This window comes from Kwoniella dejecticola, chromosome 1, assembly GCF_000512565.2.
Source record: "Kwoniella dejecticola CBS 10117 chromosome 1, complete sequence".
NCBI classification, from domain to species: Eukaryota; Fungi; Basidiomycota; class Tremellomycetes; order Tremellales; family Cryptococcaceae; genus Kwoniella; species Kwoniella dejecticola.
Window position 1 is genome coordinate 3,234,982 of NC_089301.1, and position 17,243 is coordinate 3,252,224.

The window sequence follows — 17,243 nt, forward strand, 5'->3', positions numbered from 1 at the left end:
AGCATAGAAAGCAGGTTACTCGTCGAGCGGTGAATGAGAGTACTCGTCAAGTGTGAGGTATTTTTATCTTTTCAATGGGCTCGGCGGCGTCATAGTAAATAATCCCTCAATTATACGATTATACACTTCCCTATCTGCTACACCCATTTAGTGTCCCTTTCTCAGTGGGAACCCCGCACAGCACTCGCACTCGGACTCGGACAATGACACTACACCTTAATGACAGCGAGCGACGATGAGGTGATAGTGACGCATATTGACAAGCAATTGGCTCGCAACACTGCACACATTGTATCTGTCCATCACTTTACTCACACAGACCGATTCATCCAGGTCCGCTAACCAGCGACTTTGACGGAGCTTATCGACACTTCTCATTTCTTGGCATCCTGCCACGCCCTGATCCGATAAGGCTCAATCAACATGGCAGCGGCCGCAGAAGAAGCCAAACTCCTCACGGACGTCTTGGGAGTCGTGAAGGTCCAATCGGTCCAGCTGAAGAGATGCTTGGAGCAAGATCAGATAATGGAGGCTCTCAAAGCTGCTTCATCGATGTTAGCCGAATTGAGGACTTCAAGCTTATCGCCCAAGCAATACTACGAGCTCTATATGAGCGTGTTCGACAGTCTGAGGTATCTTAGTAATTACCTATACGAGGCTCATCAGGAGGGTAAACATCATTTGGCGGACTTGTATGAGCTAGTCCAGTGAGTCCTCGTCTGTGCTTCCACCTTCGACACGCAATCGAAGAGCTTGCTAGCTACATTCCTTCACGTCAAATCTCTCCAAGCCCAATCCGTGTATCTTTTCTCACCCTAGTTCCCTTGAAGATGTCACGAAGACACGCTGACCGTATACTTCCCTTCTTAGATATGCCGGAAATATCGTTCCTCGACTCTACCTGATGATTACCGTCGGATCAGTATACATGTCTATTCCCGATGCGCCAGTCAAGGAGATTATGAAAGATATGCTAGAGATGTCAAGGGGTGTCCAGCATCCGACCAGAGGTCTATTCTTGCGGCATTACCTGTCTGGTCAAACGAGGGATTTCTTGCCTGTCGGAACTAGTGAAGGGTGAGCTGGTATACCCTCTGAGTACTTCCTTCTTCGACGGATTACACGGCTGATAAGCTGTTTCCGCTTCGCCCATCACAGTCCCAGTGGTAACCTTCAGGATTCAATCGGATTCGTCTTGACTAATTTCATAGAGATGAATAAGCTATGGGTCAGGCTTCAACATCAAGGACACTCACGAGAAAGAGAGAAGCGGGAATTCGAAAGGCGGGACCTTCGAATCCTTGTAGGAACGAATTTAGTCAGATTGTCACAACTGGAAGGAGTAGACTTGGACATGTACAGGAACATTATCCTACCCTCCGTCTTGGAACAAGTCGTCAATTGTCGAGACGTCATCGCTCAAGAATACCTGATGGAGGTGGTGATTCAAGTTTTCACCGACGATTTCCACCTTCATACACTCACGCCCTTCCTCGGAGCTTGTGCTCAGCTACACCCCAGAGTGAACATCAAGTCCATCGTCATTGCTCTCATAGACCGGCTGGCAGCTTACGCGGCACGAGAAGCGGAAAATGAAGATCCAGAAGAAAAGAAGAAAGGGGAAGAAGAAGCTGCCAGACGATTAGCGGAGAAGATCAAGGATTCAAGAGGAAAAGGGAAAAAAGTTGATTCAGCGGAGAAGAACCCTCAATCGCCCAAACCACCAACGCCTAAACCTGCTGAAGCTGATGAGTGGGCGAACGCTAACTCAACTACCACTTCGCCTAAACCTGCAGAGGATAATATCGCGGGGACCTCTTCGAAAGTCACGAGTCCGACCAAGGAGAACGGTAATGGCGAAGCATCCACCTCTTCGCCCAAGCCAAATGCGGACGAGAAGAAGGATGGTGTCTCAGAGGAAAAGCCCAAAGAAGAAGGCGTCAAAAAGTTCAGAGGTATTCCGGAGGATGTCAAGCTATTTGAAGTGTTCTGGCAACAAGTCGTTGAGCTCATCAAGGTAAGTCCGGGACCCGCGCTCTGACATTTTGGCTGACACGGCTGAGCTGTAAATGTATACAGGCTCGACCTGATCTGCCTATCATGGATGTCACCGCTCTCTGCGTATCGCTCATCAACCTATCTTTGAGCTGTTATCCAGACAGACTCGAATATGTCGACCAGATCCTATCGTTTGCTCATGGTAAAGTCGTCGAGTATGCTCAAAAGTGAGCTTGAAGCATCTCTGAGTCTGCTCGGTTACTGATCTATCAATTTTCCAGCCCTGATCTTCACTCGCCTCAAACGACCGCGAACCTCCTCGCTCTCCTTCTTGCCCCAATCACATCGTACCTCTCCATCCTGACTCTACTCGCAATTCCATCTTATATACCTTTACTGTCCGTCCAACCATATTCGACCAGGCTATCGATCGGTCAAGCCGTCGTGTCCTCTGTCTTGAAGAACAATACCCTAATCGATACGTCCGAGGACGTCAGCGGTGTGTTAGGTCTATGTGCGGTGCTGGTCAAAGATCAGAAGGATTCGACGATTGGCGGCGGTGCGCCGAATCGAAGGGTACAACAAGTCGATCTGAGGGAATTGGCAGAAGAACAGGGCTGGGTAGCTAGGATGGTCCATTTGTTCAAGTCGGATGATCTAGCAACGCAATTCGAGGTGAGCAGAGCTTTACTAATACTTGAGCATATGTTGATCACGGAATCCGTCGGATAGTTATTGCAAACTGCTCGAAAGCATTTCTCGGAAGGTGGCGAAAGGATACGATTCACTTTCCCACCTTTGATCGCTAGTGGTATACAACTCGCTAGGAGATTCAAGCAACGTGAACATGTTGTGAGTGTGAAAGCCTTCTGCCTCGTTCGGGTCGTCTTACGGTACTTTGGCTGAATTTTTGGGGCTTGTCTACTAGGAGAACGACTGGGAGACAAGATTATCATCTCTATTCAAATTCATCCATCAACTAATCTCGATCCTATACCACAAAGTTGAAGCGCCTGAAACATGCTTGCGGTTGTTCCTGCTAGCAGCGCAAATATCGGATGATTGTAAATTGGAAGAATTGACATACGAGTTCTTCGTTCAAGCGTTTGTGATCTACGAAGAATCAATCTCGGAATCAAGAGCTCAATTGCAAGCTATAACCGGTATCATATCTGCCTTGCAGACTACTCGATCATTCGGTACGGACAACTACGATACGCTGATCACCAAAGCTGCATTGCACGGAAGCAAGCTGCTGAAGAAGAGTCATCAGGCGACGGCGGTTCTGTATGCTAGTCATATGTGGTGGCAGGGTGATGTACCTGGAAGAGATAAGGATGAGAAGGTGAGCGGCTGTTACGATCAATGTTCTGAAATCGATGGCAAAAATCCGAGTCACGACAAGATCCGGAGTCACGACAAGCTAAAGCTGATCTCAATTTGGTGCAGACCCCCTTCAGAGATGGCAAGAGGGTATTGGAATGCCTACAAAAATCCCTTCGGATTGCCTCGTCATGCATTGACGAATTGACCTCGGTCCAACTCTACGTCGATGCGCTCGATCGATATATCTATTACTTCGAACAAGGCGTCGAAGCCGTCACGCCGAAATACGTCAACTCGCTCGTCGAGCTGATCACCAGTAATATCGATAGTGTGACCAACGGATCGGGTGATGTGCATCCTTCTTCTGTTGGGGCGGGGGGTCTGGTAGAAGGCGTAGGAGAGGGTGAGATGATAGTCAAGGTGAGTCTACGATTTCTGAATGAGGTCGTTTTATTCGGCTCTGCAAAAACCGAGAAATCATCTCGAGTGGAAAAAATGTTCTTGCTTGGATCAAACGGGAAAAAACCTTTCAGATTGGAGCGGATTGAAGCTGATCTCGTGTGTGGATGTCTAGCACTTCCGAAATACCCTGCATTACATTCAAGGTAGACAATGCCAAGCTGCCGAGGCCGATACGACGGCAGAAACGGAGGGGGCAGAAGAAGATAAGAAAAAGGTGGATTGGGAGAGCGTCGATGTGGTTGGAGGATGCTTGAAGATGGGCATAAGCAGGTAGATCCCATACCTACTCCTATTGTGCTCCGTGTTCGTGGGGGTGGACAGGCGACTTGTAAGTGGTCTGTAGTCCTTTTGTATAGAAAGAAAATACTACTTGGTTATATGAACTATGGAATTTTGGCATACAAGTACAGTATTTTCCCCATACACTCGTATATTTATGCCACGCCTGAGATCGCAATCTCTCGCAACTCGCAAGAGACCATCGTCATCAGCCCTTGATCATAATGATTATCTGTTATGGCGTCTGTCGTTCGATTACACGTAATCAGTCCCACGGAACGCCTATAACAGGGAGCATGCTGCGCATATATACATTCTTCGTTGTATGTGACATTTTGCGTTACTGTATTGTCTATGCTGATTTTCCAACTAATCCCGATACTGGTGATGTCCCTTACTGATCCGAAAGACAGTATGTCCCGCATGATTCCTTCTTGAGCAGGCGAGGATTAAACACAGTCACTAACTATGATAATGATAAGGAGGATCATCTACAGTACCACACCTTGATCCTCGTAATTCCTCTTCGGCAATTCCGCCCAACATGCCTAATCCGCCTTGTTCTTCTTCGTTTCCATTTACACTACCAATCGTCTTAGCCTTCGTGAAGCCCTTCACATTAGCATTTGCATTACCATTTCCAATTCGTCCTGTGAGGTATTCTGTTTCCGAGCCATCTTCGATCTTCGGCGTTGCCTCGTCTGGATTATCATTCAAAGCATCGTCTTGATCTCCTTGTCGGATTCGAGAGTGACGTTGAGATTGAGCCTGAGTTCGAGGTTGAGACGGCGATTTGAGATGCGACTGAGCTTGAGCCTGAGACTGGTTGAGGAAATTGGAAGCTGATTCGAGTATATCGAATAACCATTCTGCGCCTCTGACGAATTCCTCTCTTGTGAATCCCATTCCTAACTTCATCGGATGCGCATTCTCTTCTTCGCGTTCCTGCTCTTGCTCGTGGTCCCTTCGATCCCCATTCCCCAATGCGTATTCGTACCCGTCTTCGTCTTCGTCCCGATCTTCAGGGCCGAGCACAGCGCCATCATCGCAGGCGTGACCGTACTCATATCCACTGATTTTCAGCCTATCATCGGATCGCGTTTCCTTTTGAGGATAGTCAACGGGATTCGACGAGTTTACCATCCTGTCACTGTGGACATCGGAGTGCCACCCCGAATCCAAGCCTAAATCCAAATTATTTATTGGCCTCCCCTTGTTTTTGCTCTTGCTCTTGTCCAATGAGTAAGGTAAATAAGGCGACCTGATCTCTTCGTCGTCCATTGAATGCCCTTGAAGACGTTCGACGCGGTCGTGACCGTCTTGAGGCGTAGAGATGGATCGTTGCATTTTGCTTCTCGTTGGCGTCATCAACGTATTCCCGCGGTGCCGTTGAGCCTTGCCTCCCAGTTCAAACTCCGTGTTGCCGCCATGAATACTCGTATCGGCATGAGCGGTCGACATGATAGCCGCGATCCGATCTCGTAGATTCTCCTCACCGCGTGGGACCGTTAGATGGCCTTGGGCTTGACTTTGGTAGCTCAGGCCTTGCATGGGTCGGGTAGGCGAGACGGGTGTGGAGTGTATACCTTTCAATCTACCTGTTTGTGGCGGTTGATTCTGGTTTTTGTCATCCCCTTTGTCATGAAGTCGAATGTGATTTGGATTTGGATTTGGATTTGGATTTGGATTGGCGTGGAGATTGCGATCGGGAGGTACGATTGATAAGCTTCTGTGAGGTCGCGATCTCAACCCAACTGCAGTCTGCCCTTGCGATTGCCTTTGCCCTTGGGGTGACGCCGAAGTATCATTACTGGGTTGAGCCATGGTCATGCCGATCGCGCTAGACGATCGGAAGTGCTGCCGATATTCACGTTGATGATGTTGATGCTGTGTGACAGACGGATAACCCCATCAGCTATCTTGTCTCGTACATCCTTGCAGAAGGCAGATGAGAAATACTGACAGTAGGTGTAGGCTGATACGACATCGTCCTCGCATGAGCGTGAACATGATCATGACCACGATTGATCCCAGGTCTATATCCTTGTAACATCGAACCGCCTCTTCTCGAGACTGGCACACCTCTGCTGCTCAGCATCGCCTCTCCCGAGCCTATACTCCTGCTAGCCTGTTTTTCAAACAAGAAAGGGGCAGGAGCAAAACCACCTTCACCCTCAGCCACCCCATCGGAGCTCTGCGAGTGCGGTCGATCCACCCAGAACCTCCTTTTGTTGATGGGTGGACTACGTTCTCTCTCATCGATACCAGCCATCTCACAGCCAAACTGCCCTTTCGATCTCACCTCAATCTGCCGCTGCTTCTGCCCTTCGTACCCTTCGTACCCTTGCGCTTCATGTTCATGTTCATCTCCTTCGCCTTCATCATCTTCGTCGTCCTCTTGTTCAGGAGTCGGACTCCTGCGTTTAACAGGAAAAAGCAGGGGTAATGGTCTATCCGTACCTCTTGACCTCTTCCACAATGCACAGGCATTACAAAGCGTGCCCCTCCATTGGGGGGTATCGATCTCTGAGCAATTGGTACATTGTCGATCACCTTCCGAAGTGTACGCTGGGAATCGACTACCTTGATTTACAGTTGATTTGCCTTTACCTTTACCTTTACCTTTACCTTTACCTTTACCTTTACCTTTGCCTGTTGCAGTACTTTTCGCTTTAGCTCTCCCCTTCTGAGTCGGTATTGACGTCGAAGTTGAGATTGAGGATAAAGTTGATATCGATGTCGATGCACCGTGCTTGCCACCAGATTGAGGGTGTAATAACCTATGCTGATTTTGTGCGGGCGGGAAATTCGCTTCACTAGGAGAAAGCTCGACGAGCGGTGGAGATTCAGGCGAGACCAGGACGGGCGATGTGGATCGATCGGTAGTTGTAGAGATCGATTGATTGGGTATATGGCTTGAAATGAGGGGAACTTGGGAAGGGATAGCAGGCTGAGTTTGGTTCTGGTCCATTATCTTCTTCAATGTAATTGCGTCAGGTATCAAGTAAATACGAGTAAGCTTGTTATCAACGCAGTTAGCAGTGGAACCTTTTTTGACAGATATGGTTGATAAGTTACGATGAATATGATCTGATCCTCCTCACTCTGCGCTTGGGGCTTTCGCTTTCTTCCTATCTTGTAGTGTACTCCTTTATCCCGGAATACTTTTGTCCTCGTCTTCCTCACCCTTGAGAGGTCAATCAGTGTACACCTTGTGAAGAGAGACCCAGAGTAAAAGAAAACAAAGTTGAAAGTTAGATTAATCAGATAATCAGGTAATAGATAATGATATATCCCCTGAAGACGATGATAGGGCAAAAGGACGAAAGGGCGAGATGTCAATCGATCCAATGGTACCCTATACTCCCATGTTTAGTATACTCCCATAAATCTCGTATCGTTTGGTCATCCCTTGTCTCGTTGTGACCCATTTGTTGTCGGAGGCTAAATATAATGCTATACTTGTGAACGTTTGAGCAGAGTTTCCTTTGAATCCAATCCCACCCCATTTCCCACGTTCGACCATCCCCAATGCAATACAATGTTGAACACATCTATTTCTAGTATATCATCTCCTTTTATGGATTGACATCATTCACATCGAGATTCGATGCCGATGTGGACGATGTCATCGCCGTTGCTGGGATTATACCATCGTCTTTCCTTTATGCTTCTTCGTCGGGACAAAGGAGTCAGCGCAATGCTTTTCACACTGATCTTCAGGGGTATGAGCCGAGCCCTACATCAGCGTAAGCGGGTCCTGAAATCAATGTATCAGGTTTCGTATGGTTTTTCGCAATGTCAGCCGACATGATCAGTGCTCGTACTTAAGAATTAAGAGATGTCAGACAGACTGCCGGTGTTATGACGTTGCATACAACGTATACCCTAATGATGACTTTCGGGGAGACATGAGGAAAGAGGAAGACGCAGCACACCGTCTTCAAAGAAGACATCGAAGAACTCCAGCTTCGGGTGAGGCGAAAGGATACAAAGAATAAAGGCGGGTTTAAGGTTTAGGTAAGGGGAGATTGAAAAAGCGAATTTCGAAAGAAACAAGAACTCCGGGCGGACGTGGAGGTATTAGAAGTGTTGTTCTCAGAGATCGCGGGGAAAAAGCAGATTATAGACATGCTAATTTGATGAAAGAGGGGTAGTCGGGAGAACCAGAGGTGAAGCCGATTATATCTCCTCTTCCTCGCCAACGGGGATTTCCTCGTCGCCGTAGATTTCATCATCGGCACCGGCTTCTTGGTATTGCAAGTATTCGGATACCAAATCTTGCAAGTTGGACTCGGCTTCGGACTACAAACAAATTCCTTGTTAGAACATGCTGACTCATATGCTATGAAGAGCAAAGGAGACTCACGAATTCGAGCTCGTCCATACCTTCTCCAGTGTACCAGTGGACGTAAGCCTTTCTTCGGTACATGGCCGAGAATTGTTCACCGATTCTCTTGAAGAGAGATTGGATAGAAGTGGAGTTGCAGATGAAGGTGGAGGACATCTTGAGGTTTCGAGGAGGGATATCACTACAGAAAGCGGATTTAGCACAAACCTCTCAGTAAGATCAGATCACATCAGGGACTCACCATTGAGCGGCAGAGATGTTTCCGGGGATCCATTCGACGAAGTACGCAGAGTTCTTGGTTTGAACGGCTTGGATTTGGTCCTCGATCTCCTTCATGGAGACTTTACCTCGGTAGTAACAGGCAACAGTGAGGTATCGCTATTCGTGCAGCGCGATCAGTTTTATTGTTACGGGCAGATGGGTGATATCTACTTACACCGTGTCGAGGATCAGAGGCAGCCATCATGTTCTTGGCGTCGAACATTTGTTGAGTCAACTCAGGGACGGTGACAGCCCTGTAAGAAGCGGAACCTCTGGCGGTCAAGGGAGCGAAACCGACCATGAAGAAATGCAATCGAGGGAAAGGAACCATGTTGACGGCGAGCTTTCTCAAATCAGAGTTCAATTGACCGGGGAATCGGAGACATGTGGTGACACCTGACATAACGACGGAGACGAGATGGTTCAAATCACCGTAGGTAGGTGTGTTGAGTTTGAGAGTTCTCATGCAGATATCGTAAAGAGCCTCGTTATCGATACAGAAGGTCTCGTCGGAGTTCTCAACCAATTGGTGAACGGAGAGAGTAGCGTTGTAAGGCTCGACCACGGTGTCAGAGACCTAGCAACGCGGTGTCAGCTTGTGTTTGAAATGATTGCCAAAACGGGAGCTGATACTCACCTTAGGAGAAGGAACGACGGAGAAGGTACACATCATTCGATCTGGGAATTCCTCTCTGATCTTGGAGATCAAGAGGGTACCCATACCGGCACCAGTACCACCACCGAGGGAGTGGGTGATTTGGAACCCTTGAAGGCAGTCACATCCCTCAGCCTCTCGTCTTACGACATCGAGGACAGAGTCGATGAGCTCAGCACCCTCGGTGTAGTGACCCTTTGCCCAATTGTTACCAGCACCAGATTGACCGAAGACGCTGCGAGGATGACATCAGCGACTGTTCGCTTTGGAAGGATGAAAGCGATGAGAATGAGAGCTTACAAGTTGTCTGGTCTGAACAAACTACCTAATGGTCCACCTCTGATAGAGTCCATTGTTCCCGGTTCCAAATCGATGAGAACAGCTCTGGGTACGTACTTTCCAGCAGCGGCTTCATTGTAGTAGACGTTGATTCGTTCAAGTTGGATATCAGTGGTACCCTTGTAAGAACCATCGGCTTGGATACCATGTTCTTCGGAGACGACCTCCCTGCAGTATCCGATCAGTGTCCGCTCTTCTTATTTCTCATGATGTACACATGCGCGTCAGCACTTACCAGAACTTGGCACCGATTTGATTACCACATTGACCGGTTTGAAGGTGAACAATTTCTCTCACTGATCGAGTCATGGTGGTTTGGGTAGTAAGGATTAGGGTGAATCAAAGAGCGAGACAGTTGAGCAGGTTGGAGGGTGAAGAGAAAGAAAGAAAAGATGATAGTCGGGTCAAGTGAAGATCAACAATGAAAGAGTGAGCAAGGATGTTGTCGAGGTGATCAATGCGTGAGTTGTGAACGCGTCGGTGTTTACGGAGAATGTTTGGTTGGCAGGTGGCATCATGTTGTGTAAGAGTCAGTCAGGTTTTCGAGTTGGAGTTCACGATGAATGGATGTGAAAGGTCATAGCGCGTTTCAAACAGGAACAAACAGATCGTTCATAAAGTTAGCACATGTCCAAGCCTTCAAGGATATGTAAGATAGACTGACTCTTGGCTTATTTAGTTGTCGTTAGGTCGTCAAAAGGAGCGTGAGGTACTGGTAGGTATAGGTATTGGTAGGCAAGGATGAAGAAATCTTTGATTGATGTTGTTGATGCTCAAATGTTTTTCACACTGCTGAGGGGATGTTTGCTGGTGTTGCTCAGCGTGGTCAATGCGTCTCTCTCCTGCGCGCGTCCTCGCCTTTACGCGTCTGACTGTACGGGAATTTGCGGAATTACATTACAGCCCATCCAACGTGGCATTTACTGTCGTGTGGCAGCTCCATGAGCCAAAAGATAACTACTCTATGCAGGGACCAATGGTTGATTTCCCCATTCTCGCTCTGCTTATTGCATCGGAGCGTTCTTAGCTCAGGTCGTTCAACTTTCCGATCCAGGATCCTGTCCTCTTGGGTCTCTCGGTATCGCTCCACAGGCATTGACGCCTCGCACGACTGGGCAAACGTCCATGTAATCCTGAAGACTTCGACCTGCTTTCCGAGGCACATTTACGGTATATCAAGCGAATACGCAAATTGTCAATCACGCACGGATCTATGTGAGAGCTGGCTCTCCTCTTCGGACGAAAATGGCCTCAGAAGATCTCTGTGAGGCGGAAGACATAGCCCTTCAGATTGCTCTGGAAGAGAATTCTGCCCAAGATCTCCCCTCCAGCGAACGTCCTTGCCGAGCTCAGCCTGCGCGACGGTCCAAGCAACAAGCTAGCTCGCGTATCGATGCTGGAATTCTTGAAGAATCTGTGTGGGCTCACCATCGTGAAGTCATGAGAAAAGCTTCGAAAACGCCCGTCCACGGCAAGCAAAGGAACGGACCTCCTCGTGATCCACCTCGTCATCTTGCGGAAGCATCGTCGGTGTCTCCTGAAGCGCCGCTTCCGGAGCGCCGGCGCGTAAAGCTCACAGTCATCGGTCATGGTGACGCACAAGATGATGAACAAGTCACTGGACGCGAACCCCCCGCAGGACGTTTGGACATGACCAAGCTCGCAGAAGAACAAGAACAAATGAAAGCCGTTCCATACGACATCGACCTTGATACACCGATGACACCTTGTCATGATTCGGAACTAAGACTTGCATCTTGTCCGATAGGTCTACAACGCCTCGACTCCCTCCCTCAGATAGCTGGAGAGAATGACAAAAGCCCAGAAGCAGGGGTATGGACTTGCGTAAAATGTAAACACCGGCTGGGGCATTCCCCTAGTCTAGTCGAACTTGGGTTCATTGACGCTGTGCAATACGTTACATGTGCGACAGAGTATTGTATCCCATGCGTTTCGAATCTCCTGGAGGTGGCGAGTCAAGTGGGAGTCATAACCAGACCGAAAAGGACCGTACCGTGTCCCACCTGTCGTACGCGATGGGTATCTACTGAAGTCTCGAGTGCTACTGAGGCGTACGTGCATCAAATCTCCAAGTTGGGCGTTCGTAGGGGGAAAGGAAAGCCGAAGGATCCGGAAAAGTAGCGTCTCAAACGGTCGTCCGGTAAGTGGATATGGATATGGCAGAACCTTATTGGGGTGTTGTGGTATTGTAATCTACTGTGGATTTATCTTTGTTGTTTGACGAGGTCAAAGTGACCAGTACGCACGTATGTACTCCAAATGGATCCGTACATGTGGCTGTTACATGCGATGATCTGCGTCGGTTCAGTGGCCCTGCAATCGTATGTGATGCAATGTCGCACTCTTCCGCGGCGGCGGCGACTTTCCTTTAGGTTACGATCAGATCCACACAAGAAAGGAAGGATGATGTGCAGTTTAGTGATTTTAGTCTGCGTACCTTCCTTTGAGGTAACCTAGTTTTGATAAAGGAAGATGAACATGACTGTACCCTCTTTGGCCGTTCATCGTGCATCGTTCCTTTTCCTTTTCCTTTTCCTTCTCTGTTCTCTTAATGTCATTACACAACAATATACCCAATTCAATCTTATCTTCTGGTATCTTGTTATTTTTCACTCGACGGCTTGACCCTCAAGTAATCATCAAAGTCCCGCAATGTCGATGACTGCCGAGCATTACACGCCACCGCGAAAGCCGATGGTCCAATCAAGTCGTTACCAAACCTACCCTCAAACATCTTCCTCGTCCTCAAATTTTAGCCCCGTCAACCATCCGATGCCCATTCACACGGATAGACAACATCGACATTTATATGCGACCAGTACGAGTATCCCTACGCTCACGCAGTATCTTGGTACACCGAAAGCTGAGCCGAAGGAAGAGCCGAAATCCACACATGTTCGAGTGCCCTCTACGGGTCGGTATCAGCCTTCGAGAGGAGCTCAGAGAGACGCAAAGTACTCCAAGAAAGAAGCAGCCAAAGCTCAATCCAAGACACGAATCCGTCATCCTGTCATCCGCAGAGATCCGTCAAGACCTCCGGATGGTCAATCCTTCAACGGAACAGCGGAAAGATACATCAACCTTCCTTTGATCAATCGGTATGTTAAACCTCAGCAAGTGAACCGAGACGCTCGCACGAGCGAGTTAATCGAAAAAGAAATGAGGAGAGCCGAGCAAATGGCGACTATTGAAGCTGCTCGACAGGCTCACAGCGAAATGCTTCGAGCTGAAGAGAGCAAACTCGAGGAACAGAAGAAAATCAAATTCATCAAATTACAAGTCTTCGTTCACGCCAGGTAAGTCCTGCAGTGGAAGATTTTCTGCGCATGTCATGGCTTGCTGATTGATGGAAATTTATCCTGTAGACCAACACGATGCGCATGGAGTGGCTGCGAAGCGATACTCAATTCTTGGGCGACCCTGGAAAAGCATATCCATCATTGTCATTTATATCCATCGCACACGCCTCCAGGTCCGGTCCAGTGCCATTGGAACGATTGTGGTCAGATGCTCATTCACAGGAATGCCTGCGAGGAACATGTGCTCAAGAATCACATGGGGCAATTCTCAGCTAGATGCCCTTTCAGTAGGTGGTCACTCCGCCAAGTATCAATCGAAAATAGAAAGCCGCTGACACCTGGATTTCCAGATTGTCTCTTCGAGGGAGATTCTTTGCCTGCGCTCATGGCACATATCGAACGACGACATCTGCAAGCTACAACTGATGATTTCATGCCTGGTCTGATCCACATAAAACCGCAAATTCCACCTTTCTCCGAGCTACCGCCATTACCATGCCTAACGCATCCGTTTAAGTATTACCCTTTCAATCCTATTGAGCCTTTCAGCGGTGGTATCGGGACACGAAATCGGAAGATGGTCCAGAGATCTTGTTTCACCGGCAAGTATCCCCGAGTACATGCTTACGAGCATAAAAAGGGGGCCGGTGCGGCTATCAGTGCCATTATCGAGAATTGCAAACGCCTGAAAACAGCAAATGAAGACTTTGGTGCCAGAGACGGCGGAGAACCTGCAGTGAAGCAACTTGATCTGACCACGGAGAAGACGATACCGCTGGTCGATGTGGTTTGTTCGGCCAAGATCGCCACAAGTGAAGCTAAGAAGGAGTTGGAATATGCCGGATGGTCTCATATATCTCCTTCTCTTGATAAGGTTTCGGAGTCCACATCGCCCATCAAATCTGAATCTGGGGAAAGCTCATCGCCCTCAATTCGGTCGCACACTCGATCCGCTTCTTTCAACAGCTCATCGGGCGATATGTCTGAGTTTTCGTCCAATAATCTCACAGGTATTGGGGAAACACCAAGAAAGAGCGCGAGACTGAGGTTGAAGGTAGCGAGGAGTCCTTCCCAGGGTTCGCAGACAGGTAGTCAGTATAGCGAGCAGGACTGGCTGTTCGATTGAGATGGACATGAACAGGACATTGAATTGACACATGATGACAGTTTGGTATAATTTGTAGTGCTGATTAGCTTTGATTATAAAACAACAAGCTTGCTACTGCATCATTTTTAGAATGAATAGAATCTGAACCTATTAGTCCAGTCAGCGCCGGTGCTAAAGTAGTAGTATAGACTCGATTTCCTCAAGGTGGAGGTCGATCAATAAACGTCCACCTAATGTTGCATCCTCCTTATACTGCTTCTATTTTTGTTCAGTCTTGGAAGCAGGCCAACATTCTCGGGAGGCGTGTTCGCGGGACAAGATGCAGGCTCCTCAGCTGTGAGCCCTGCTAGCCTCTTACCCGATCCGCTGTTCATACTGATGTGACTTGATGCAGGCGCTTGAACGAACGTCAAGCCAATCCGAATCCGTGCGTCCTCTTACATCCCGTCACTATATCACCGGTGGGTCGACTGCTTACGAATATGATCATCAGGTATATCATCTTCATTCGTTCTTTGAGGAATAAGAAAGATCATACAGTAAGTCTCTGGTCCTCGTGCCCAGACCCGCATTGGCTGACGGGTGTATTAACCAGGATGCGGAGGATATACTCAAATCGGTCGGTGAGCGGCTCAGACTGTTCCGTCAAGATTCAGAGCTGACCCACAGGCATAGCTGCTCAAGTATGTGCGACCACCACAACAATCATCAGGACGGAAATCAGCGCTGAGTTTACGGGTAGATGAAGACGATAATGCGGGATAGGTTCATGCAGGTTCATACGCTCGAAGAAGCTGCCTTCAACCGAGTGGTAAGCTCAATACTTCGTCGCTTCATCCAATCATTCTCGGCGGATCTCGCTTGGTATGCTGTGAGAACGACTCGCTGATAGAGAATACTAGTTTGCAGGGCGGAATTGGAATCATGGACAAGTGAATTCCTTATTTCCAGCGAGGCTAAGCAGAGCTCGAGCTGATGGGCTGTTCAGAGTATAGAGCTGGTTCTGAGGGGACCAAGTGGAAGATTCTTACCGTGCGTGATACAGCTATATCACTAGGTACAACTCCTCGAGCAAAGACGCTGATCTGCACTATAGAATGCAATACATCATTTCTGTGATGTGTCATGAGGTCAGCCTGTTCTAATCATAAGATGTCTGGTTGTGCTTTCTCGCTTACTCTCCGTCATGCCGCTAGATGGCTCACATAGAGGTACGTCGTACTATCAATGATCACATCCGTGCGTTCACTCATGCCTACATCTCAGCAAATGAACCATGGCCCGAAATTCCAGAAGGTAGATATCAGAGGTTCTTCACCTTAATTGGGACGATTTGCGCTTAATCAAGGCTGTTACAGCTCATGGCCGAGATCAAGGCAGATGTCAGTCGACTGCAAGCGAGGGGGTATTATGGAGACGGTACGTGAAGACTTATCGCCCTGGTGGTAGGAGTTATGCGCTTAACTTCTTGTCTATTCTCTTCAGGATTCTGGTCGGACGGCAAACGGCTGAAGGACAGTGTACGTATGGGCGGAGAAGGATACCGTAAGCTGTTTTGGAGGTGGCGTCCTGCAAAGACACTATGAGCTGATGTCATTTCATCAGGTGCCTCCGATTTCCCGGAATATGTCTGCGGTGTCAGTGCATCGTAAGTTGATGTCTGTGAAATCAGTCACGAGACGACTGAGATATGGTCATGTAGAGACGCGCGAAAGGCGAAACGACCGGCTAGAGGACCAGGAGCAAGTAGAACTCCCGGTCTAGTTCAAGGGGAAGCTTCGCATAGATCAGGCCGGCAGACGGAATACAGAAGGAAAGCGGGACGAAAAAATAATGTCGATATGGGCGAAGGTGGCTCAAGGCTAGACGGTAGTAGACGTGAGGCATTGTCTCTTCAGCTTGTCATGGCGAGGCTCAAGAGCTGACGATGCATGCGCTTGTACAGCGATCACGAAAGAAGATAGGGCAACTCGCAAGTTATTCATCGATGATGTGACCAAAATACTAGTGTCCTCGGGTATGGGGGTGACCAAAGCCAAGAAAAGGGCAGGAGAAATGTGGGAGGAAGACAATCCCTGGTGGAAGGGCGATACAAGAGGGAAAGTGTGAGTCCAGCATATTTAGTGTGCTCAACCTTGCCTGAGCAAGCTAAAATTGGGTTTTTGATCAGTGCGAAATCCAAATCTGCGGCGGAGATGCGGGCTGCTGCTGCTGAAGCACGACTTAAGGTCTTGGCTGGTCCGTCAGCAGATACGAAACCACTTGTGAAGATCTCGGACGAAGAGATCGACATGAGTGGAGAAGAGGAAGAAGAAGACGTCAAGCCGGTATTTGCCGAGGAAAACGAGGTGGAAGATCCCCATATAGGAGCGGAGGAAAGGAAAAGGGAGATGGAGGATGAGATGGATGACGAAGAGCGAGACAGACTGCGTGGTGGATGGGAGGAGTTCATCGCGGCTGACGAACTTGATGGATTGGAGGTTTCGCATTCCAGCCAAGTGACAAAAGGCGATCTTAGCAGAGGAGTAAAAAGAGAGATTTCACCGCCAGCGATTTCTGAGCCTCCGATGAAACAAGCCAAAGTTCCGAAGGCGTCCAACAGCAATTTTGGAGCTGATATGATACGGCAAGAACGACTCAAAGCACTGGGATTAGCCTCCTCGTCTCACTCCTCGTCGAAGGGCAGGACTCTTGGTCGACCTTCCCCGTCTGCTACACAATCGAAGCTGCCTTTCGGGCGCCAAAAGGACGAAGGAGGGGATGCAGAAGCATCAATACAGTTCGAGCTTCCGACAAGTCCGTCATCGGTCAGGAGCCAGGCGCAGCTTGACTGGGCATGTAGACTATGTACTTTCGTCAATTCTGCGGATCAAGCTCGATGCGGTAAGCTTAATGAGTGGAGTCAATGGGTGCAGTCATGCCAAGCTGATGAATGAATTCAGAGATGTGCAACGCTAGACCAGATGGCTCATTACCTAACGACATAGGTTGATGCATCCTCCACCTTTCTTTCAGTATCCTGATGTGGTATCGACTGCGTGTAAGATTAACTCAGTCACATACAGACGTGTTCAGAGCGTGTGTTAGCTGGAATCAGAGCTGTGGTACAAAGTGGTACCGAGTCTTTGGAATCTAGGCACGGTC

At 48.5% G+C, this 17,243-nt stretch overlaps 6 protein-coding genes across 6 annotated transcripts; 4 read left to right on the plus strand and 2 right to left on the minus strand.

The window, feature by feature from the left end:
- Positions 1 to 423: 423 nt before the first annotated feature.
- Positions 424 to 4,060, plus strand: I303_101201 (uncharacterized protein; the record flags this gene model as incomplete). Its single annotated transcript, XM_018404568.1, has 9 exons — positions 424 to 707; positions 871 to 1,077; positions 1,159 to 2,017; positions 2,080 to 2,225; positions 2,280 to 2,673; positions 2,731 to 2,850; positions 2,927 to 3,343; positions 3,448 to 3,744; positions 3,899 to 4,060. The coding sequence occupies 9 exons, from the start codon at positions 424 to 426 to the stop codon at positions 4,058 to 4,060; spliced, it is 2,886 nt and encodes a 961-aa protein (XP_018267222.1).
- Positions 4,061 to 4,527: 467 nt separating this feature from the next.
- On the minus strand, positions 4,528 to 7,036 carry I303_101202 (uncharacterized protein; the record flags this gene model as incomplete). The annotated part of the gene is made up of 2 exons (XM_018404569.1): positions 4,528 to 5,952; positions 6,029 to 7,036. 2 exons carry the CDS (start codon positions 7,034 to 7,036, stop codon positions 4,528 to 4,530), a joined length of 2,433 nt encoding a protein of 810 aa, XP_018267223.1.
- A 1,211-nt stretch (positions 7,037 to 8,247) lies between these two features.
- I303_101203 (tubulin beta chain) lies at positions 8,248 to 9,980 on the minus strand (the record flags this gene model as incomplete). Its single annotated transcript, XM_018404570.1, has 7 exons — positions 8,248 to 8,370; positions 8,435 to 8,597; positions 8,658 to 8,794; positions 8,853 to 9,254; positions 9,315 to 9,567; positions 9,633 to 9,839; positions 9,907 to 9,980. 7 exons carry the CDS (start codon positions 9,978 to 9,980, stop codon positions 8,248 to 8,250), a joined length of 1,359 nt encoding a protein of 452 aa, XP_018267224.1.
- Positions 9,981 to 10,916: 936 nt separating this feature from the next.
- Positions 10,917 to 11,813, plus strand: I303_101204 (uncharacterized protein; the record flags this gene model as incomplete). The annotated part of the gene is made up of 1 exon (XM_018404571.1): positions 10,917 to 11,813. One exon carries the CDS (start codon positions 10,917 to 10,919, stop codon positions 11,811 to 11,813), a length of 897 nt encoding a protein of 298 aa, XP_018267225.1.
- Positions 11,814 to 12,386: 573 nt separating this feature from the next.
- Positions 12,387 to 14,117, plus strand: I303_101205 (uncharacterized protein; the record flags this gene model as incomplete). The annotated part of the gene is made up of 3 exons (XM_018404572.1): positions 12,387 to 12,988; positions 13,058 to 13,278; positions 13,342 to 14,117. 3 exons carry the CDS (start codon positions 12,387 to 12,389, stop codon positions 14,115 to 14,117), a joined length of 1,599 nt encoding a protein of 532 aa, XP_018267226.1.
- Positions 14,118 to 14,418: 301 nt separating this feature from the next.
- I303_101206 (uncharacterized protein) lies at positions 14,419 to 17,091 on the plus strand (the record flags this gene model as incomplete). The annotated part of the gene is made up of 18 exons (XM_065968290.1): positions 14,419 to 14,435; positions 14,494 to 14,526; positions 14,593 to 14,638; positions 14,695 to 14,722; positions 14,775 to 14,782; positions 14,842 to 14,910; positions 15,002 to 15,031; positions 15,088 to 15,131; positions 15,196 to 15,229; positions 15,296 to 15,310; positions 15,366 to 15,395; positions 15,458 to 15,518; positions 15,585 to 15,644; positions 15,705 to 15,747; positions 15,802 to 15,977; positions 16,045 to 16,204; positions 16,270 to 16,982; positions 17,042 to 17,091. The coding sequence occupies 18 exons, from the start codon at positions 14,419 to 14,421 to the stop codon at positions 17,089 to 17,091; spliced, it is 1,617 nt and encodes a 538-aa protein (XP_065824362.1).
- Between the last annotated feature and the right edge of the window lie 152 nt (positions 17,092 to 17,243).